At 32.9% G+C, this 23,830-nt stretch overlaps 1 protein-coding gene and 1 long non-coding RNA gene across 2 annotated transcripts; both read left to right on the top strand.

Annotated features, from left to right (window-relative positions):
• The first annotated feature begins 588 nt into the window (after positions 1-588).
• LOC139862591 (uncharacterized) lies at positions 589-1,945 on the top strand. The gene is made up of 3 exons (XR_011764222.1): positions 589-726; positions 819-940; positions 1,175-1,945. It is a non-coding gene; the product is annotated as an uncharacterized lncRNA (long non-coding RNA).
• A 17,275-nt stretch (positions 1,946-19,220) lies between these two features.
• Positions 19,221-23,389, top strand: LOC139862589 (G-type lectin S-receptor-like serine/threonine-protein kinase At4g27290). Its single transcript, XM_071851207.1, has 7 exons — positions 19,221-20,565; positions 20,655-20,810; positions 20,886-21,040; positions 21,496-21,706; positions 21,793-22,030; positions 22,221-22,371; positions 22,446-23,389. The coding sequence occupies exons 1-7, from the start codon at positions 19,257-19,259 to the stop codon at positions 22,749-22,751; spliced, it is 2,526 nt and encodes an 841-aa protein (XP_071707308.1). The 5' UTR covers positions 19,221-19,256; the 3' UTR covers positions 22,752-23,389.
• Positions 23,390-23,830: the final 441 nt, after the last annotated feature.

The raw sequence follows: 23,830 nt of genomic DNA on the forward strand, positions 1-23,830 counted from the left end.
GAAGATGTTTTAGAAGTTTATGGCTAAGCGTTCTAAAAATTAAGAGGTTTCATTATTTGCGGTTTCTTTGTTTACAGGCGACAGTTACGATTCAGGAGGTTACAAATGCAATTTTCTGAAATCGAAATTCTAATTCAAAATTCTAATCAAAATTCTTTGTGATGTCGCTGTTAAATTCACTTCCGCCATTGATATCTATGTTGTTCCAATCGGTCTATGGTATGGGTTCTTTAACTGACAATTAATTAGGTGTTATGTATATTTTTAGTTTAGTATTTGGCAGGAATTTTTCGTAGTTAGTATTTGGTTGTTACGATTTTGAAGAGTTATACAATTAAGAGGTATACGATTTCGATGTTTAGGGTACGTAATTTAGCCGTTGATATTTAGTTAGTGTAATTTGTAATTGGCGGTATGTGTTACCTGTTTCGGCCCCAGAGCCTTCTACTAAGAGTGTTGTTGTTATTGATTAGGCTTTTTTTTCTCGATTTATGTGATGATTCTAAAATTAAGTGTTAGGGTTATGGTATATTTGTTGATTGGTGGAAGTACGTGTCAGGTCTTGCTGATATGATGTTGTTTTGTTAGAAGCGATTAATTTAGTGAAGGATGTGCTCGGGAATTGTGGAAAGAAGGCAGCTGATGCGATGAAAAATGAGCAGGATTATGCTGGTAAAGTCACAACATCAGACACCTGAAAACGTACAGTAACCTTGCAAATCTAAGGTGAGTTCTAAAAAATTTAAATGTTTCTTAGGCTTTTATAACAATGATCAGGGACTAACCAGCAACAACCACAATATATCAACTCCGTGCAGTGGTACATTGTTCCACTGACTATGGAATGAGCAGGCAATGAATTTTGACATCGAAGGATACTAATCATTGCTCAAACCAGTTGTTCCGACCATTATCTCCAGTTGGGTTATGAACTACAAAGGTATCATTTTTCAGCCATATATATTCACTCTAATTCATACACTGCTTACTCACCCATGCCTTACATCAATCATAACCAGTGGTTATTGTTAATTATGTATTTTCTACTGGTACTACTTGCACGGCCATGGATCAACATTAAGTTAAATTTTTCTGCATTATTGTTTTATGAAGTTATTATGTTACAATCCATTTTAGTTAATTTTTGGGTTTTTTCCTATTTTCGATCATGAAGATGGTTTTTCTGAGGTTAATGTTTCTGCATACTTAAGAATATGGAAGGTGATCATAAATTTTGGTATTTGAGGATCAAGAGTTGTATTCTGATATTTCCAATGATTGCTGACAGCATGCTTTGAATTTGGTGTATCATGCTAAAAGTGTCCAATGTTGTTGTGGTAATGAAATGCCAGATTGGATGAATGCGCCCAGTCCAACTTCTCTTTGTTAATTTTGGTCAGATTATAGAATATGATGTGTGCAGTTGTATCTTAAAAACACTTATATAATCCTCAAGTGTGTATTGATTTTATTGGGTCAATTGGGTATGGGTCAGCAACAATGTGTGAATTGCTAGATGAAGGCTATATGGGTCGGTGGAGATTTCGCATGGTGGATGAGTAAGATATCTGATTCGAGTTAGGATAGAATTTGTTGGATCAATTTTGATTACTATATATGGGAGTTAATCAAAAGAATTGTTTTTTTGACTTTACCATACCATACAACTGAAAGTCAAGATGGAGCATTTGAATTGACTGAAGGTAGCTTGAGCATTTTTTCTGGTATATACATATAAATGACTTTTATGGATGTTGTATTTTTGTTTAATTGATTCATGATTTGATTTTAATTATGACTCATATGTGCGTATTGTGTCTGTGTGGTTTTTTTGAATTATGATGTCTTGAACTAGCATGTTCATATAAAGCATACATATTGTAATTAGTTTTTTCAAGTTACATTTTATATAGGTTATAAGCTTGAGGAGTAATCTAAACTCATTTACATGATTTGTTTTCACCTTTTCCACATGAAGGATTCAAACTGAGGCTTCACGAACTTTCAACAACTTATCCCGGGTTAGAATTCTTACAGAGCATGCCCGAGTTTCAAGAGAGATACAATAAAATCCTTTTACCTATTTATGCGTTACTTTATTATTTATAGTATTTTAGGAGTTCGTTAATCATTTTTTTACATTTCTATTGTGATGGTCAGCTGACAGAATATTATACTACGTGAATACAACGAGTAACGGCTGTCTTACTCTATAAGTGCTCAAGTGTGGGAATTAAGCTTCTTCAATGCTTCATTCTGATGAAAAGGAGGATATAAACAAAGTTCTAAAATAGTTTCATATAATTATAATTATTCTTTCTATAAAATAAATTAAAATGGTTGTACAACTATTATTTTCATGCAAATTCTTTTCTTATGAGCACTACATTCACTTACAGGATTTTTAACAGAATATTCTCCCAGGCTTGTAAATAATTAAAATAATGTTAATTTCATTATTATTTTAATGTTTTTGTTATTATTTTGTTTTACTTTCCAACACTTTTTAAGTAGTTACACTTTTAACCTACTTGCGTATGAATGGGTCGATTGTGGATAGGTTTGTTGTTTGAATTTGTCATACAAATTAGTTTTCTTTCATTCACATTTGTTAATTGTAGCTTATTTGTAAATTCCATTGTAGTTACCTAATTAGTTTAATTATCTTTTATTCAGTTGGGTATTGTTAAAAGATTATACATAATGATGTTATTTAATATTGAGACATGGTACGTCAGTTTCCATATAATTAATGTTTCAACGTATTGTCACTATAACGAGCTTCTGTTTTGGTACAGGTATTGAAAGGGAATATAAGATTTTTTTTGCAGGGTTCGACCTTTATTGGTTGATGATGCCGTTGACTGATGATGTAGCGTGAGGGTACGAAATAGTATTATTTTTACTAGGAAATACTACAAAATATGACACAAGTTTTATTAATTTACGGATGGGATATACCTAAACCTTGCTACAACACTATAGGCAGTGTACCTAATCGTAAAGTAGTGTAGTTTTTAGTAAGTCCGGTTCGTTCCACAGGGAGCTGGTGAAACTTACTATATTTTTAACTATATTTATACAAAATATATATAATTATATAAGTAGTAATATTATTATAAAAGGGGGGTTTTACCGTTTAATGACCGGTTTGTCGATTCTATATTTTAAGCGTAAAGATAAATGACGATAATTAAAGTGCGTAAAATAATGACAATAAATAAAATGACAGTAAATAAAATTGCGAGTAATAAAATGACAGTAAATAAAGATACGATGAGAAATATAATAAAAGAATTATGCTTATTTAAACTTCCGTAATCATGATGTTTGACGTGTTGATTTTAATTTATTACCATGGGTTAATTGTCCTTTGTCCTGGTTTATTTGATACGTCTATCTGGTTTTTGTCCATAATAGTTCATCGGTCATAAATATAAAGTGCGAGTATCCTCGTCAAATTACCCTTATACCCGAAGTCAAATATTCCAACTGATTAAGGATTTAAACTGTGACGCAGTTATCACTTCTGTCAACAATTACACCAGTTATCACTGTATGTAATCCACCCCTGTTTTAATTAGTTTATGAATATTAATTCATCCACTTGATCAGAATGAATAATCAATTACCCAACCCAATTGATTAATTAAATGATTATAACAGATTCCATATGAACGTCACTAAATAGGACAACCATAATCATTATTAATTATTAGGTTAATTAATTTGAAGATAGGTTCGACAGACTCCAATGAGTTGTCACTCAATTAGACAATACCCCCCATCTATTAATAGTCAATAATCCAATTTCCACAAGTGTCGGTCTTTTGCCCAAACCTTAATTATGGTCCAAAGTTCAATAACCCAATTTTAGTAATTAGCCCAACATCATGAGTACTTCATTTTAAATAAGCATAATAACGACTTAGCTACGAGACATTAATGTAAAAAGGTTGAACATAACTTACAATGATTAAAAATAGCGTAGCGTTACACGGACAGAATTTCGACTTACACACTCAAACGATCTCTATCATAAATCTTATTATTATCATAATTTAAAATTAAAATTAAGATTATTGTTATATCTGATTACATTAACATTATGATAGAGAATTATAAATATAGATATTGATATTTGATAGATAGAAAAATAAGAAAAAAATAGAAGAAGAAAAAAAAGATCGGAAAAAAAAGTTCTCCTCTTCATCGTAATACATCGTTCCTTTTATAGGAAAATTAGAATTCAAATTTTCATTTACGACCCCTGAACTATGCTCAATTAACAACTTTTTATTATTTAATATTATTCTTATTATGAATTATTTAAATATTATATTTTATTCTTGTGCATAGTTGACTCGTAATTTTTACACCGTTGCGTCGAGCGCTGAAAGTTGGTTCATGCCTCGGTTCCGGATTTTCGAACGTCCTTTCGTACAATTTTATATCTTGTACTTTGCGTTTTGTAACTTGTACTCTTGTCATTTTTAGACGTTCTTCATCAATAAATTGAACCTTTTGAATTGTATCTTGTACATTTGAGCTTTTTGGACGTTTTGGTCTTTCAAATCTTCGTTTTTGTCTTTAAATCTTCATTTTCGAGCGATTTGCGTCTTTCGTCTTCGCACTTATTTATTTAACTATTACAACTAAAAATAAGGAAATTACATTTAAAAACTTTACATATTGGAACGATATTGCTACTAAATATATGTTCATTTGGAGCACTATCAAATATCCCCACACTTGAGCGTTGCTTGTCCTCAAGCAATACAGAACTTGAAATAAAAACATACATGAATCACTTTTTTATTCATCACATTTTGTACATCAGTGATTTTGATATAGCGGTATAAACAATGACAGTAATGATGGTTAAAGGTGGGTGTGTCATCCACAGTTGCCTCGGGTTTAGGTCAACGACACTTGCAATCAAATAGCCGATTTACTTTCGATTTCCAAAGCAAAGTACACATTTGAAAGGCGGTTTACAGTCCCACATGACTATAAAAATGTAGATCCTTTAGGGAAATTGGATCTTTATGAAAACATTTAATCTTTTGAAAATTCAATCTAGCTTTTACCCTAGATAAGTTTTCTGATTTGATCCACCATTGGTGTTGCAAAATATATTTGTGGATCAATATTTTGGCTAAAAACATTTAGGTTCGTGTAATCCACTGCTATCCCGGTATCGGAAAGCACACATCCAGTTTACTTGTTCCGTATATTACCTTTCGGCAAACTACCGTCCGGTTGTAAAGGAAAGCGATGAACAAGAAACTGTTAAGGCAATGTCTAATGACATGCTTTTGGTTATGGTCTTTTAACGTGTCGGATGCTAGAACTATCCTTGGTAGGAGCGATAGTAAAGATCATCCTATGATTTTTCGGTCTGGCACAAGGTCCTGTCTCCGACCATGCTATGCAACCACCGTTCTTACGGTTGACACCCGATTTGGTTCAGGTGACCTAATGAATTCCAGGTGAATTCCTAGGATTTTACGTTCAATGGTAATGAACGCATTGAAAATGGGTTTTCAGAAAACAAATCGGTTTGTATTTTGATCAAAATATTTTCTCGTTCAAGCTCGAGTTTAGACATCATCGAATTCCATGAGTTTGAATTCTCAATCTTTAAGGTCAATCTCAAGGATTGAGTAATATCAGGCTTAAAAGCTGATTTTTGATCTTTAAGGAGATTATCCTTTCTGGGGATCTGATTCATTAGTCTTATCAAGCTAATTTGCACGGTGCCTCCCCATTGTACGAGATAAATCCTTCTCATGGTTAGGATAAATCTGACCACTTGGCGACCCTGTTTGATGCTGAGGTCCGTGGATTTCCTGCTGATTTTAGAGATGACTTTTCTAGATTTTTCGTCAACCTACAGCTGGTCTGGACGACAACTTCTTGACCTAAATCAAGAAGCGCGTGTCTTTTTCGGAAGACTTTACTTCCTTTTAATGATGGAATTGATTCATCGTGTAGATCCATCTTTCTTTCAAATATATTACAGTAAACCGGGTAAAACTGATTAGTATCATCCAAAACAAAAGTACCTCTAATAATCTTGTACAAAGATATGTGATAGATAGTTTTTAATTGAATAACTTGGTACATTCTCCCCACACTTAGTTTCTTTCTTTGCCTTTTTATTCTCCTTTATTCCATTTTAAATGAATTCAAGCAGTTTAGGTTGTTTCTCAATTTATGTCCTTTCCGATGTAACGATAATTTCGGTATTATCACCTAGTTTTCACCGTTCATAAATATGTATAAACATGATTTTGACTTCATTTAATTGAAAATTTTTCAAATTTTTACAAAATTTGGCAAATAAACCAAGTATAAACCTGAGAGAATTTATAACCCTTCCCCACACTTGAGATCATGCAATGCCCTCATTTGCATGAAATCAGACTATAATTATAAATTCATGAGGGTGATTAGTGTAGAAAAGTTATTAAAAATACCGAGTTTGCAAACATATTGTTATTTCACATTTGATTTTTTTGCGTCTTGTCAAAATCAGTAGCTTTTGCTGAACTTCATGACAGTCTTTGAAAGTGCGCTGTTTTACCCTGTTTTGTACATAAGATAATATACAAACATATATATATACATATTTTTGAAGTTTGGTACATAACCCCACGTTCAAAAATTTATAATATATAATATTTTTGGCATGCTTTAGATCAATAAAATTAAAAATAATGATAACAAAATTTATCGCCCCGCCCTCGGGTAAAGCAATTTCGGTTCAATGACCTACTGTTCAACTTACGACGAATTTTAAAAATCATATTTTTAACTTAAAGAAATAAAGTAAATTTTGTTTTTTTTAAAATCACAATAAAACATAAATTAAAATGCATATTAATTTCAAATAAAACCTAAAAAAAAATAAAAATTCAGAATGGAGGGAGAAAACTAGTTCTTTAGTGTCTGCTAGCGGAAAAGACCAATCGGGTTCCATTCTCGGAACTACACGAGAACAGAACAACTAACTCTAGATAGCATTTTCTTTTTAGAACATTTGAATCTCCCCACACTTAGGTAGCCGTGGTGTCAAAATTGTGATTAACTTCATCGTTAATTTCTCTTGGTCCATAATCAACTTGCATATCCGTGACTTTTTCTTTAAGCCAGTGCCCGACTTCTTCCGTAATATCCCAAAATTCAACTAGTTTCGCCTTTTCTTTAGGTGACAGATTGGATACTAACCGGTTACATAACTTAAAGTTCCCCTTACTTCTAGCATCGATAGCCCGTTTAAAAAGTTTCTTCATTGAACTGTTAATAACGGGGTCATTTAATTTCGTATCAACAACGGGGTTCTTTATTATCAAGTCATCATTAGGTTTTACTTCATTTTCCCCACACTTAGGCGTTTTATTATTATTAAGCACTACCGTTGGAGTTGGTAAAACAACATGGTTGTTACCAATCGTTTTTGCTGGTTCAATGGTTTTGGTTGGTGGAGATTTAGACTTTCGAATCATAAAGGTGATCGATTTGTTACCACTACTAAGTGTCATTCTTCCATTTCCTACATCAAATAACGCCCCGGTGGACGCTAAGAATGGTCGACCTAAAATTAGAGGAATGTTTGGGTCCTCTTCTATGTTAATGACAATGAATTCGACTAGAAAGGTTAAATTGCCTACTTGAACGGGTAGGTTGTCAGCAATTCCAACTGGGTGCTTAATGGTTTGATCAAAGAGTCGAACACTCATATCCGTTGGACTTAACTTACCTACACCTAATCTCTTATATAAGGAAAGAGGCATAACACTTATACTCGCACCTAAATCTGCTAGTGCATCATACATGACACAATCACTAAGTAGACAAGGAACAATAAATTCACCCGGATCACCTACCCTAGGTGGAGGTTTTGGTGGAACTGTCTTCACCGGGTTTATATTTACGGCTTTTGTTTCTTGCACTTTCTTATTCTTTTTCTTCTTCTTCTTTCCAGAGGTATCACAATCTTTATTACCTATCACTTGCTCATACTCAACTCCTTTTCTTGGAAACGGGATGGGCGGTTTGTATGGTGCCACCACTGGCTTTACATACTCGGGTGGTGGTGGTGTAACTTCTTCATTGTTACTCTCATCTAAAACCTTCCCATCTTCTGATGCTGGTTTTTCAGAATTCGTTGACACCATATTAACATTCTCATTCCGAGGATTTACTTCAGTATTACTCGGTAGCTTTCCTTGTTCCCTCTCACTCATCATGCTAGCAAGAGTACCTACGTGTTTTTCTAGATTCAAAATGGAAGCTTGTTGAGTTCTTAATGACTGATCAAACCTCTCGTTCGTTTGGGTTTGAGATGTAATGAATTGTGTTTGAGATTCAATCAGCTTTGCCATCATTTCTTCTAGATTTGGCTTTTTCTCTTCGGGTTGTTGTGGTGGTTTATACAAGCTAGGTCTTTGTTGATTGAAAGTGTTGTTTTGAGTTGGTTGGTTATTCGGACCTTGTTGGTTATACCAGTTATTTTCGGGTCCTTTTGGATTGTAAAGAATGTTTTGATTTCGATTTAAGTTTAGCCTTGGCGGTTGATAATTATTTTGATAATTATTTCCCGGCCTTTGGTTCATATAGGAAACATTCTCTCGTTGTTCCATCGTTGGTTCAATGTGACAATCTTTCAATAAGTGTGGTCCACCGCATTGCTCACAACTGATTCGTATTGCGTGAATATCTTTATTCATCTTTTCCATTCGTCTTTCGAAAGCATCTATTTTTGCGGAAACGGAATCAAAGTCATGGCTAGAATCGGCTCTAGCCACTTTAGATGATCGAAAGATATCTTTTTCTTGATGCCACTCATGTGAGTGGGAGGCTGTGCTATCAATGATCTTGTAAGCTTCAGTTGCGGTTTTCTTCATAATGGATCCACCAGCGGTTATGTCGATGTCTTTTCGTGTGGCGATGTCTACGCCTTTATAGAAGATTTGTACTATTTGAAAAGTATCTAATCCGTGTTGAGGACATCCTCTCAACATCCTTCCGAATCTTGTCCACGCCTCATATAATGTTTCATTTGGATTTTGCGCGAACGTAACAATTTCTCCTTGAAGTCTCACGGCTTTGGATGCCGGAAAGAATCGTTTAAGAAATTTTTCAACTAAAACATCCCATGTGTCAATCGCCCCTTCAGGTAACGATTCTAACCAATCTTTGGCTTCTCCCTTTAAAGTCCAGGGAAATAACATGAGATAGATTTGTTCGTCTTCCACTTCTCGGATTTTGAATAGTGTACAAATTCTATTAAACGTACGAAGATGTTCGTTTGGGTCTTCATTCGGCGCACCACTGAATTGGCATTGATTAGTCACCATGTGTAGAATTTGTCCTTTGATTTCATAATCTGGAGCATTAACTTCTGGTTTAATAATTGCATGACCTTGGCCCGTGCGTGTAGCTCTCATTCGGTCTTCCATACTTAGAGGTTCTAGATTTTCCATGATTGGAAGTGTTGTATCTGAATCACTAGAGGTTTCTGATTTAATGGTTTCTTCCTCAACAATCTCTGTTTGAATGATTGGTGGTTCCGGAGGAATAATTAATGGATCAGGGTCTCGGAATTGTCCCTGAGTATTCTCCGGATTCTCAATTGTGATATTGGTTTCAAAAACTGGATTATCGGAAATTTGAGTTGAAGTACTCGGTCGACTTGATGACGAGTATAAAGAAAAATCAACGGCAGCTATATTTGTTAAACGATGTCTTGATCGAGTTACAGGTGGTGAACGTACAAAAGGTGGTGAACGTCTTGCTCGGTGCATTCACTGAATATCCTATTAGTTTTAAAAAGGAAAGAAAAATTATAATAAGTTATCCAACCAATAGACTTTTCTGATTTTGCCCACGTTTCGAATAGCCAAAAGATGCAGCAGAGGGGCAGGATTCGTTTGGTCTCAATATAATTGAGGACTGTTTGGCTCCAATAACCCGGTCCACGTACAAATCCAACTATTACTACGAACCAGAAAATTTTGATGTCTATCAATTTAACCACTTAAAATAAATTTTCGTAATTTTAAGAAATTTAGAGAAGAAGTAGAAAAAAATTCTAAGTCCTAAAAACTAGAATGGCGAGAAATAAGAAAGAAATAGATTGCGCGTCGAAAAATGTCGAAAAATAAAAGGTCGAAAAATAGGCGTCGAAAAATAAAAATAAGAAAGTAGTGCGAAATACGGCGTCGTAAAATTCTAAAGCACCTAAAACTTAGTCTAAGGAATAAGCACTTAAGGGATTTTACGGCAAAGCCTAAAAATTCTAGAAGTAAAAATAACTATGGCAAAACTAAACTTAATACTAAAAGTTGCGACTATAGTCTAAAAATCTAAAGGTAATAAAACTAAAAAAAAAACATTTTTTTTTTATAGACAAAATTTTAAAAATATATATATTTTTTTTAATAAATTTTTTTTTTTTTTTTTTTTTTTTTACGTTTTTTTTTTTTTTACGTTTTTGTTTTTTTTTTTTTTTTTACGTTTTTTTTTTTTACGTTTTTTTTTTTTTTTTTTTTTTTTTTTCAAAAATTTTTTTTTTTTTTTTTTTTAAACGATTTTTTTTTTTCTTTTAAAAAAAAACGATTTTTTTTTTTTTTACACAAATTTTTTTTTTTTTTTTTTTTTTTTTTTTTAAAACGAAATTTTTTTTTTTTTTTTTTTTTTTTTTTAAAAAAAACGATTTTTTTTTTTTTTTTTTTTAAAAACGATTTTTTTTTTACAAATTAATAATTTTTTTATAATTAAAATTTTTTTTAAAACTTTTTTTTTTAATTCATTTACTATTCATGAATAGTAAATGAAAATAAATTAATTAATTTACTATTCACATGAAAGCGATATGATAGCAATTATTAATTATAAGTTACATAATATACCCCTGAAGTATTTAATAAATACGACTTTTTTTTTTAAAAAATTTACGTAAAGATTCTTAAATATTTTTATATTATTATATTCTATTTCAATATTATTATATTATTATATTCTATTTCAATATTATTATATTATTATATTTTATTTCAATATTATTATAATTAAAAATATAGCGTTTTAGCGCTCCCCGGCAGCGGCGCCAAAAACTTGATGTCAAAGCAGAGGGGTATAAAATACTATTAATTTTTAGCAGGAAATACTATTAAATACGATACAATTTTACACAAGATATTTATTTATTTATAGAATGGATATACTTAAACCTTGCTACAACACTATAGGCAGTGTACCTAATCGTAAAGTAGTGTAGTTTTTAGTAAGTCCGGTTCGTTCCACAGGGAGCTGGTGAAACTTACTATATTTTTAACTATATTTATACAAAATATATATAATTATATAAGTAGTAATATTATTATAAAAGGGGGGTTTTACCGTTTAATGACCGGTTTGTCGATTCTATATTTTAAGCGTAAAGATAAATGACGATAATTAAAGTGCGTAAAATAATGACAATAAATAAAATGACAGTAAATAAAATTGCGAGTAATAAAATGACAGTAAATAAAGATACGATGAGAAATATAATAAAAGAATTATGCTTATTTAAACTTCCGTAATCATGATGTTTGACGTGTTGATTTTAATTTATTACCATGGGTTAATTGTCCTTTGTCCTGGTTTATTTGATACGTCTATCTGGTTTTTGTCCATAATAGTTCATCGGTCATAAATATAAAGTGCGGGTATCCTCGTCAAATTACCCTTATACCCGAAGTCAAATATTCCAACTGATTAAGGATTTAAACTGTGACGCAGTTATCACTTCTGTCAACAATTACACCAGTTATCACTGTATGTAATCCACCCCTGTTTTAATTAGTTTATGAATATTAATTCATCCACTTGATCAGAATGAATAATCAATTACCCAACCCAATTGATTAATTAAATGATTATAACAGATTCCATATGAACGTCACTAAATAGGACAACCATAATCATTATTAATTATTAGGTTAATTAATTTGAAGATAGGTTCGACAGACTCCAATGAGTTGTCACTCAATTAGACAATACCCCCCATCTATTAATAGTCAATAATCCAATTTCCACAAGTGTCGGTCTTTTGCCCAAACCTTAATTATGGTCCAAAGTTCAATAACCCAATTTTAGTAATTAGCCCAACATCATGAGTACTTCATTTTAAATAAGCATAATAACGACTTAGCTACGAGACATTAATGTAAAAAGGTTGAACATAACTTACAATGATTAAAAATAGCGTAGCGTTACACGGACAGAATTTCGACTTACACACTCAAACGATCTCTATCATAAATCTTATTATTATCATAATTTAAAATTAAAATTAAGATTATTGTTATATCTGATTACATTAACATTATGATAGAGAATTATAAATATAGATATTGATATTTGATAGATAGAAAAATAAGAAAAAAATAGAAGAAGAAAAAAAAGATCGGAAAAAAAAGTTCTCCTCTTCATCGTAATACATCGTTCCTTTTATAGGAAAATTAGAATTCAAATTTTCATTTACGACCCCTGAACTATGCTCAATTAACAACTTTTTATTATTTAATATTATTCTTATTATGAATTATTTAAATATTATATTTTATTCTTGTGCATAGTTGACTCGTAATTTTTACACCGTTGCGTCGAGCGCTGAAAGTTGGTTCATGCCTCGGTTCCGGATTTTCGAACGTCCTTTCGTACAATTTTATATCTTGTACTTTGCGTTTTGTAACTTGTACTCTTGTCATTTTTAGACGTTCTTCATCAATAAATTGAACCTTTTGAATTGTATCTTGTACATTTGAGCTTTTTGGACGTTTTGGTCTTTCAAATCTTCGTTTTTGTCTTTAAATCTTCATTTTCGAGCGATTTGCGTCTTTCGTCTTCGCACTTATTTATTTAACTATTACAACTAAAAATAAGGAAATTACATTTAAAAACTTTACATATTGGAACGATATTGCTACTAAATATATGTTCATTTGGAGCACTATCATTGACACTGAAACAAAGGTTGCTACTTATCCGACATCAATCTAAAATCTTGGCCTACGCGTTGAAATAATGCGACAAGGTACTATTAAAATATATCCTTTTGGGCATAGTCGACTTTCTTGACCAGGTTTAGTACTCTTATCTGTTTTTTTTTTTTTTTTTTTTTTTTTTTTTTTTTTTTTGCTTTTAAAAAGGGCAAAAGCAATATTTCGTGTTTGATAAGGTGTTCTTGCCTGAATCATCACAGGAAGAGGTATTTGTGGAGGTCTCACAACTTGTACAAAGTGCTTTGGATTGTTATATGGTAATTTATGTTGCTAACTATCTTATAACATAATATCGAACAAAAGTGATATGGATTTGGGTTGAAAAAAACATTTTTAGTTCGGTCAAATGGGTCAAGAGTTGATCTACACGTTTTTTTTTTTTGAGTTTTTCTAAATAAATAATGAGTTGGTTATATTTACTAGAACCTAACTATTGCATAATAATCTAAATCTTTAACTAAAACGATATAATAGGTAGTATAATTCTTGCACGATAATACTTTAGGCGACTTTTAGCCCGTTTTACCCATTTGGACAATAAAAGATATGTTATAAACACAGAATCTTATAACAAGGGTATTTGGCAGAGTGGCTATTTCAACCCATTTATGAAATTAGTTAATTCTGTTATATTTACGGGTTGCAAATGGGTAAATTCTCATTGGAACTGGTCGAATGGGTTGAACTTGAAAGTAACCTGAATGGTTTATAGATGCTTACAAACTGATAAATTACTTTTATCAGAAATTTTTTAGGCTTTCTTTAATTAATTTACGTGATCACTTTTGAAACTTCAATCATGCATCTACTTTTACCAGTTTTGATCATTTGATAAAAGCCATCTTAGAATTTATAGTCTTTCATGATGTATCCAGCTTGACCTTTATTAATTAACCATACACTTTTGAAACTTCAAACTTTCTTTATGTTTTCATAATATGTTGACTTTTTTTCAGTTACTGTATGCGGGTACTTATGGAAGAGGCTCCCGCATTCTGAAAATGCGACAAATGTGAACAAAGTAAGGTGATTTCACCAACAAAAATCTTTAGAGGTCAAAAACCCGAATCTTGTGCACCAAAAAGCGCTTATACAACACTAAAAGCCACAACAAATACAGAATTTTTAATGAAAAAGAGTCCGCTAGCCGCCACAGTTACAAAGAGGCACGGGTTCATAAAGGCAATACACAGTTTAAGGTATGTTTGAACTTACGTTATGAATTGTAAGGTCACAAATTAAGGTATGTTTGAACTGATGTTGTTACTCAAATATGTTTAAGTTAATCTTGATTAGGGTTTAAATCCATTCAATTCACATCAATTGATTACGGGCGGTTCGCTGACTGATCGATCACACTTGATTCATCTTCTTTATGTGTGTATATATACAGATAGAAATTGTTTTATAGATAGTTGTGGAATCAAATCGGATAATAGCAGGGTAACACCGGACCAAAAACCCCTTCGCCGCCAATTAACATATTTTCCGGTGAGTGATCTTTCATTTGTTATTATCATTTTCGATTTACCTTTCATCTCATCTGGGTTATTTCCATCCTGAAAATATTTCAACATCTATTCATCAAAAGCCCAAACTTTCTAACTTTATCCCCTTTTTTAACGTTACCGCCTACAGTTGCTTAATGTGGGTAATTAAAATATGTTACAATCTTGAGTTGATTGGGAATCAGAGTATCAGACCATGTGTGTTCTTTTCCAGTTCCATGCACCAAATTAATCTAAAAATGTAAGCTTTTTAGCAGATTGTAGAATAGATGGCTATTTACTTAGTATTAGACCATGTCATTTTTCTTTAAAAAATATTCATAAGTCAAGTTGGGACTTCCATAAAATGAGAGAATTGATGGTTGCAACTTAGGCGGGTTGGCGAATTGGGTTAAGTGTAAAATATTGTAGCAAATTGGTAAGTTATTTATAAGTGAAGTTGGTCTAATACACTTATGTTCAATGACTTTGGTATCATGATACTCCATAAGGTAAAAAATAGATTTCTTTTTGTTAGCAGCATTCGATGTCAAAATTTTCATTCAAAAAGAAAAACCAGTTAACGTAACGAAAACTGATGTTGAATATTATAGGTGTCTTTCAACTTCTAACAAAATTCGAGTTCTAAGAGGTCGAATTGTGGGAGATGAGAACACCTGAATTTGGATCAATTGAATGCGGGTTTGCTCTACGTAGGAACTTGGTAGCATGTATTAGTTAATCATGCCAGGTGTTTGATAAGATGTTCGATACTCTAATTTTTGTGAAGTATAGCTTGCTTATTTGGTTATTATGTGCTTCGTAATTTTTTTTTGTTTTACTGAAGTATAGCTTATCCGATAATTTCCTTGATTTAAGAAATATGTCTACAATTCAGGACAACTACTTAATTTGCTTTGATTTTTATCTTATGCGGGTCCAGTCTTTTTGCATAATAAGTTATGACTTCTGTTGACTGAATTTATGTCTGTAGGAAGAAAAATGACAGGATTTTTGGTGATCTGAATGTTGTAGAGATGGTGGTCAACGCAAAAGCAGTGGCACAGTACAAAATGTGTTAAAGGTCTCCGAGCAGTACAAAAGGTGTTAAAGGTCTTCGGGCATTTAGTTAACAGTTAAATTCAGTATCTCGATGTAAATAAGTTGGTATAGTAAAAAATGGTATGGACAAGGAATTCGGGCATCGGGTGTAAGAGACCCAACTTGAAGTTTTTCTTTCAGCAAATAAACATATACATGTATTGTCTTGAAGAAAACGATTTGTGGTTGTATTATTAAAATTCACATTGTTTAAACACTCGGTAGAGGTGGAAAACTGATCACAGGCCAACAATATTCAGGTTTTGAGACAATAACGTTTGTTACAGCCACACCATTTAATTATGGCAGTGGTCATGTTAATCCCAAACCGCTTTGGATCCTGGCCTCATTTTTGATGCATGTTTGTTCTTTTTATGCACAACTAATATGGTATGAAATCAAGTTTGCAAACTGAATGGGTTGTGTTATCCTAAAAACTTATTGACGACATTTTTGACTCCCAACAACAATTATTATGTCAAACATAACTACATAAATTTATAATGTCTCTTTTTATAAAGTCTTAGCCTTATAAATATTAGCCTTATAACTACAGAAGTGTTTTATTGACAAAAAAATCTACACATTATAAATCATGTAGCACTGTTATTCAGTTGATTTACTATAAACCTAACAAATACTTATTAACATATAATGATTCTAACAAGTCAACACATGTTCAAAACTTACTGATCCTGCGTTACATTATTTCTTTATAAACACTCACATAGCCCCGCGAATTCGCGGGTCCTCCACTAGTTATAATTATGATATAAATATAAATAAATTACAGAAGAAGAAAAAAAAAAGATGTGTTACTTCGTCGAGCAAAACTGACATTTTATAGTACTTTTCCATTTACTGTAGCTCATGCGATCGCATGAGTTTTCAGCGTTTTTGCCATGCGATCGCATGGCCGCCTTATCCGTTTTTGTTTGCTAGTTCGTCGACATCAAATAGTGTAATGTAGCAATAGTGTTTACTGTAGTAAATAGTATTTACCGTAGCAAATAGTGTTTACTGTAGCAAAGTCGTTTTCATTGTAGCAATTCACTGTATCAAAGTCGTTTTCACTGTAGCTACTGTAGCAAAGTCGTTTTCACTGTAGCAAAATAGTGTTTTACTGTAGCAAAGTCGTTTTTACTGTAGCAAATAGTGTTTTACTGTAGCAAAGTCGTTTTTACGGTAGCAATTAGTGTTTTACTTGTATATATATATATATATATATATATATATATATATATATATATATATATATATATATAATATTAAATCATATAGAGAATTGGTTTAAAATAGTTGAAATTTTCCGGGTCATCACACTAACGAATTACCCGTCGGTCGATAGTCGGGATCTATCGACGACCAGAGGGAGAAAAACCCTACGAGATCCGTAGGAAAAAACCCTAGATCGTGTAGTCGTCGTAAAGAGGCATTTAGCATGAGATGGAGAGAGCCGTATGCGATGGGAGGAGTGTCCTTGATGTCGGTTTTTGCCCTATATTTATAGTTGAGAATTAGGGTTTAGATAACTTGTGCGCTAAGTCAATCGTAGGCCCTAATTAATAAAACCCTACGTCATCAGTTTAGTTATTAAACAAAACAAAATAAAATTAAAATAATTTAGTATTGTGGCATTTCCATCCGTACGACATTTTTTTTTAGGGTGATGATTCGTACACTACCAAATTTTAGCCATTCACCACTAGTTGTGCTTTAAAGCACTGTACTGTACAACTGTCTGATGCACATTTAGTGGTGTATGGCTAAAAATGGTGGTGTACGAATCAGCTCTTTTTTATATACTATTTTGATGTAGAACAAAACGTCAAACTACACGCTATCCTTAAGAATTTCCTTTGTCCCTACTGTCCTATGTCGACGAATTTATTTTAGAATGTTTTTGTTTTTCGTTTTTTATTCTCAGCTGTCAACATTTGCTTTGTATTTTTTTTATATAATAAAATACTATGGCTCTATTAATCGAGTCAACAACAAATGTCGATTTATTAGCCTCTTGACTGTCGCTTAGAGCCTAAATTGAACTTCAGGTATGTTTAAAACCCATGAAAATTTGTAACTACCATTTTCATGGCGTCTCACACTTTTTTTCTAATCTACTTAGTGGCCGGAGGTCCATTCGGAAGCAATCTCTCTTTCCGCTGAACATTGAGAGGGATGAATTTCTCTACTCTTAGGGTGTTTCACTCAGATAAATGACTTTTTTTTTATTTTATGATAGAGGAATAATTGTGTACATCTTACTTCCTCATGCTCCACTTACGTAAGATTGAGTTTTGTTGTTGTAATAATAATAGTATAATATTAAAGTTAATTAATTACTCCCTTCGACCAAATTAATTGTCCCTAAGAAAAAGTGATTGTACCTTTTGTGTACTTTTTCTTTACTTTACAATTTTACCCTCAATCAATTAATTGGAAAACTCACTTACTTTTGTAATATAATTAATTGATTAAGGACAATATGATATACCTGACTAAATTTATTTTTCATATTTGATAGTGGACAATCAATTTAGGACATTTCAAAATAGAATACTGAATAATTAATGTGGGACGGAGGGAGTAATATTTAATATTTAATATAATATATATAATGTAAACATTGGACATTTGTAAAGTTCTTTGTCATTCACAAAAAAAGATAAAATTAATATAGAGTTGTTTTCTGACCAAAATGTAGGTAATTTCGTGGTAACAGACATATCCAGCAAATAATTTATTTCTTACAATCACGAATTTTCAACATATTATGTAATGAGAACTTAATGAGTATATAATTTTTATTTAGCAATAACTCATTATACATGATATATTTAGTTGGTAAATGAACTCAAGGCCACACAGTCAGATAGCACTCGGGCCATCATGATCAAGCATTTGGGTAGTTTTTTTCAGAATGGGACCAAGTTTTTATCATTATATGAAAAATTCAAGCTAAAATGTATGTCTATAATTAAAGCTATTCTCATTGAAGAAAATGGATGGTTTTAAAACTATTGGTACTGCCTGTTACCACCAAGGTTGCTAAATTTGTATTTTCGGGATTAATCGGCCGGTACTTTAGAAGGAGTAATTTGAAATTCGGAAATTAATCGAAAATTAATCAGATTGTACTTTATATATTTAAATATTAAATATTAAATATTATATGTGTAAATATAGAAAAAAACCATAAACATAAAATTTACTCGTAACAAATTATCTAAAATTGTTCATTTGTCCATAAACTCTAAAGTTTTAGTCTAAATTCATGTTAAAATGTTGATCAATTTTGACTTTGACCGATTTTGATTACCAAATTCGATTTTGATTCATCAATTGACGTTGACCGATTAACTAAACATATTTTGGAAAATCTGAACATGTTACTTTTAAAAATGAGTAGTCGGTGATTAATCGGATTTTTTACAACGGTGGGTGTTAGTTTGTTACTACAAAAAAATGCGCTAGGTGGGCCATCATCTTTGACTTTTGAACAGCTGCACAAACTAATTCCCTCGGTCAGGAAATTTCCTGTTTGCTGTTATTAGTTCATATTTTTAATGTCATACATTTCAATTCAGATTAAAATAATCCTGAATATCATATGAGAGAAACCAGTTCACATTCATCAAGTATAATAAACATACTTTATTGTTCTTGTGTTCTGATTTCAATCTTGATAACTTGTGCAGCTGTAGATACCATATTAGTAAATCAAATTATCAAAGATGGTGACACCATTTTGTCATCTGACGAAAATTTCAAATTGGGATTCTTTAGTCCCGGCACTTCGAAAAATCGATATGTCGGAATATGGTACACCAACATATCGACTTGCACTGTCGTGTGGGTCGCTAATACCGAGACTCCGTTGACCAATAATTCTGGTATCCTCAGAGTTGGTCAACGTGGATTAGAAATTCTCAACAGTAACGGTAACGGTAACAGTAACAGCAACAGTACTGTAATTTGGTCGACGAATTTAACGGTATCTGTTACGAATAATGGTGTCGTAGCGCAGCTTTTGGATACCGGGAATCTCGTTTTACGGAATCAAGAAGGTATTATTATATGGCAAAGTTTTGATTATCCTGGAGATACACTTTTATCAGGGATGAAAATTGGGTTGGATTTGAAAACGGGTAAAGATATACACCTTACGTCATGGAAGAGCGATAATGACCCATCTGCGGGTTCGTATGTTCTTCGTGTTGATAAAAACGGGTATCCACAATTGTTTGAAACGCGGGATTTGGATCGACAGTCGAGGTTTGGACCATGGGATGGTCTTACGTTCAACGGCATGCCTAATTTAGGATTAAATGCAATATTTACACACCAGTTTGTGTTTAATGATAATGAGATATATTATAGATATGATCTTGTGAACAACACACTTGTTTCCAGGATGTATTTGTTCCCGGATGGAAACATTCGATACTTGAACTGGATCAATCGCACGCAAAGTTGGAATTATTTTTCGACTGCAACGATTGATAATTGTGCACGTTACGGGATTTGTGGTCCAAACGGGGTCTGTAACATTTACAATGCCCCGCCTTGTAGTTGTTTGGATGGGTTTGAACCACGAAGCCCTAAAGATTGGAACATTTCTGATTGGACAAGTGGCTGTCAGCGAATAAAACCGTTAGCTTGTGGAACCGGGGATGGGTTTCGTAACGTTTCGGGTATAAAGTTTCCTGACACGAATGTTTCGTGGTACAATCAGAGCATGACACTTGGCGAATGTGAATTGGCTTGTAAGAAAAACTGCACTTGTAATGCTTATGCTAGTTTAGATATTAGAAATGGTGGAAGTGGATGCTTGCTATGGTTCGGTGATCTAATGGATATTCGGTTGTACGATGAAAATCAAGAATTTTACATAAGAATGCCGGCTTCCGAATTAACAAGTAAGGCTACACATGTTATATAAAGTTCATGTTTTTATTTGTATAAAACAAGAATATAACAATTATTGTCAATAACATTTGGAATAAAGGTCCAACATCTTCGGGAAATGGATCAAAAAAGACAAAGAAGAAGCAAACGATCATAATAGCTGTGACGATTTCGCTTGGTTTGGTCCTTGTATGTCTGATTTTTGCAATGTATGCAGCATGGAAGAAGAAAAAGAAAGCGCAAAAACCGGATTTAGGTTACCCGAATTAGTTCCTTTCTGTAGTTTAAAACTAGCCTGAAGTAAAGACAGTAACTTTATCGAAATTTGTAGGTCCAGGGCAAGGTCGCGATGAGAACTACGCCAATGAGAGTCATAAGGACGATACAGAGTTGTCGTCTTTTAGCCTTTCTGTCATTGCTAAATCTACAAACAACTTCTCTCCCAATAATAAGCTTGGTGAAGGTGGATTTGGTCCAGTTTATAAGGTAAACTGTATAATTATAATTATATAGACATATGAGGATTAAATATATAACTTAGGGTGCGTTTGTTTGACTCTTAAGTCAATGGTTTAACATTCAATATTCAATGTTGAACCATTAAGCATTCAGTGCGTTTGTTAGTGATATCCGAATGACAAATGATGTTGAACCATTCAACAATTTGTGTTGAACCATTCAGAGTTGAAATACTCTCTTAACCATTCATCACCTTCATTACCTTTAATATCTTCCTTAAGTTATGTCCAACACTTATCAAACAATTATATACTTTTATGTATTCAATTAAAAAGTTAATAAATTAATTTTACATCATTTATATAGTTCATTCAGAATTATTATCAAACAAGTTATTGTCGTTCAAAGTTCAGTCAGAACCATTAAACACTTAACCATTCATTCAATGTTAACCAAATATCTATAACCTGAATCGTCTTCAGGGTGTACTGGAAGATGGTCTAGAAATAGCTGTGAAACGGTTGTCGAAAACTTCAACACAAGGGCTTGATGAGTTCAAGAACGAAGTTAAGCTCATTGCTAAACTTCAGCATCGGAATCTTGTGAAGCTTCTAGGATACTGTATTCAAGGAAACGAAAGAATGTTGATTTATGAATACATGGTGAACAAAAGCCTGGACTCGTTTATATTCGGTTCGATACACAAGCTTTAATCCTCATATATGCTAGTAGTACAATTTATTGTATTGCAGGTAATTTAGTAACTAATGTTTGAACAGATACATCAGAAAGTCCAATGCTTGATTGGGCTCGTCGTTATCGTATTATACATGGGATCGCTCGTGGGCTTCTTTATTTGCATCATGATTCACGTTTACGAATCATCCATAGAGATCTAAAAGCTAGCAATATTCTGTTAGATAAGGACTTGAACCCGAAGATATCAGACTTTGGCCTTGCTAGAAGATTTAGCGGATACGAGAGCGAAGTTAATACAAACCGAGTAGTTGGAACATAGTAAGAATTATAATTCCTTTTTTTTTTTTTTTTTTTTTTTTTTGGAACAACAAACACACCCTGTTTTTCACGACGAGACTCGAATTCAAAAGTTGATGGGTTCCCTTAATACCGCTAGACCAGAAGCCCTTTGGTTTATTAGAGTTTGTTATTTTTTCACTCAAAATGCTCATATTAAACTTCTTTGTAGCGGTTACATTCCTCCAGAGTATGCAGTGCACGGGCTTTTCTCTGTAAAGTCGGACGTCTATAGTTTTGGAGTTTTGGTGCTCGAAATTGTGAGCGGGAAGAAAAACCGAGGGTTCTCTCAGGAAGAACACAACGATACACTTATTGGACATGTAAGTTTTGGGTTCGTTTATATAACAAACACGTACACGTTCTTGTTTATGATTGTTTGTTATTGATTACTTAGGCATGGAGACTGTACAAAGAAGGAAGGTCACTTGAACTCGTGAGCTCGTCTGTAAGACTCTCGTGCGTCGAGTCTCAAGTATTACGATCGATACATATTGGTTTATTATGTGTGCAGCATCTTGCAGAAGATAGGCCAACTATGTCATCAGTGGTTCTCATGTTAGGAAATGAGAATGCTCTACCTTCACCTAATCCACCTGCATTTTTCGCCGAAGAGGAATTGCCTATACTCACATCTATTTCATCCGGACCCACTTTGGGTTCTGTTAATGAGATCACTATAACACTTTTGAATGCCCGATAGCATAGAATACAAGTAAACGGATAAGTTTTTTCATTGTTCGGGGGTGAGTATTTTCGCTCGGTTGTACGTGGCCTCACCGGGTGATCCCATGACCATTTCTGCCTCTTTCCTAGACCACCCCAATATAGGCTGCTAGTAAAGTTTGAAACTGAGACATTTTGTGAGGATATCATTACCTTTTTTAATGACTCTTGATAGCATAGTATATTCTTCCTTGTTAGGCTGTATTCTCGAGATTTTTTTTTGCAAAGGGGATGAAAGGAATGGATAAATCACTATTTAGTGATTCTTGAGTTTTTTTAATCAATGGAAAGGAGTAGAAAGGGGATGGTTAGGAGGGATAGTAAATTAGCTTTTTACAAAGAGCACTGTCTGCTCAATTTTGGACTGATTACGGTGGAAAGCAAATCACCTATATATATCAGAACCAAATAAACAAGAATTTTGGACAGATCTGCTATATGTATATGTATGATATGGTGTGCTTTTTGCTTTTATTTATTTAAATTAAACTAGCAAAAAACTGGCCGCACTGCGGCATGTTTGGTACTATCCTTTTGCAAGTGATTGTAATTATCAAAAGAATCATTACAGTGACTGTAGTTGTTTGCTTTACACACTATAGTAACATATATATTAGTATACTTAACAAAAGAGCAGTTGACCAAAGGGGCCATTATAGACATTGTAGTTGTTTGCTTTACACACTATAGTAACATATATATTAGTATACTTAACAAAAGAGCAGTTGACCAAAGGGGCCATTATAGACATTGTAGTTGTTAGCTTAGCGAAGTAACATTACATATATATATCAGCATACTTAACAAAAGAGGTCGTTGGAGATTACATCTGTAGCATAGGTGTTGTAATAGTTAGCAAAGTGCTTATGGAAATGCCAACTTCCTTATGTTTTGATCAATAGTAATGCAGCGACAGTAACTGAATTGATGCTACTAACATGGAAGTAACATATAAAAAGACAATAAAAATGATGTAGGCCCCTGAGCAAACTCGTTACTGCAATAATAAGCGCACCATGTGATAATATGTCATGTAAAAAAAGAGATTAACAAGTT

Source organism: Rutidosis leptorrhynchoides, chromosome 8, assembly GCF_046630445.1.
Source record: "Rutidosis leptorrhynchoides isolate AG116_Rl617_1_P2 chromosome 8, CSIRO_AGI_Rlap_v1, whole genome shotgun sequence".
Classification (NCBI taxonomy): Eukaryota; Viridiplantae; Streptophyta; class Magnoliopsida; order Asterales; family Asteraceae; genus Rutidosis; species Rutidosis leptorrhynchoides.

What these genes read in the sequence shown, in the direction of transcription:
- LOC139862589 (XM_071851207.1), top strand. Translation starts at nt 19,257, where the DNA reads ATGAGAGAAACCAGTTCACATTCATCAAGTATAATAAACATACTTTAT. An exon ending in GCCGGCTTCCGAATTAACAA is followed by an intron (nt 20,566 to 20,654) that starts GTAAGGCTACAC and finishes TTTGGAATAAAG; the next exon opens with GTCCAACATCTTCGGGAAAT. An exon ending in ACGATACACTTATTGGACAT is followed by an intron (nt 22,372 to 22,445) that starts GTAAGTTTTGGG and finishes TTGATTACTTAG; the next exon opens with GCATGGAGACTGTACAAAGA.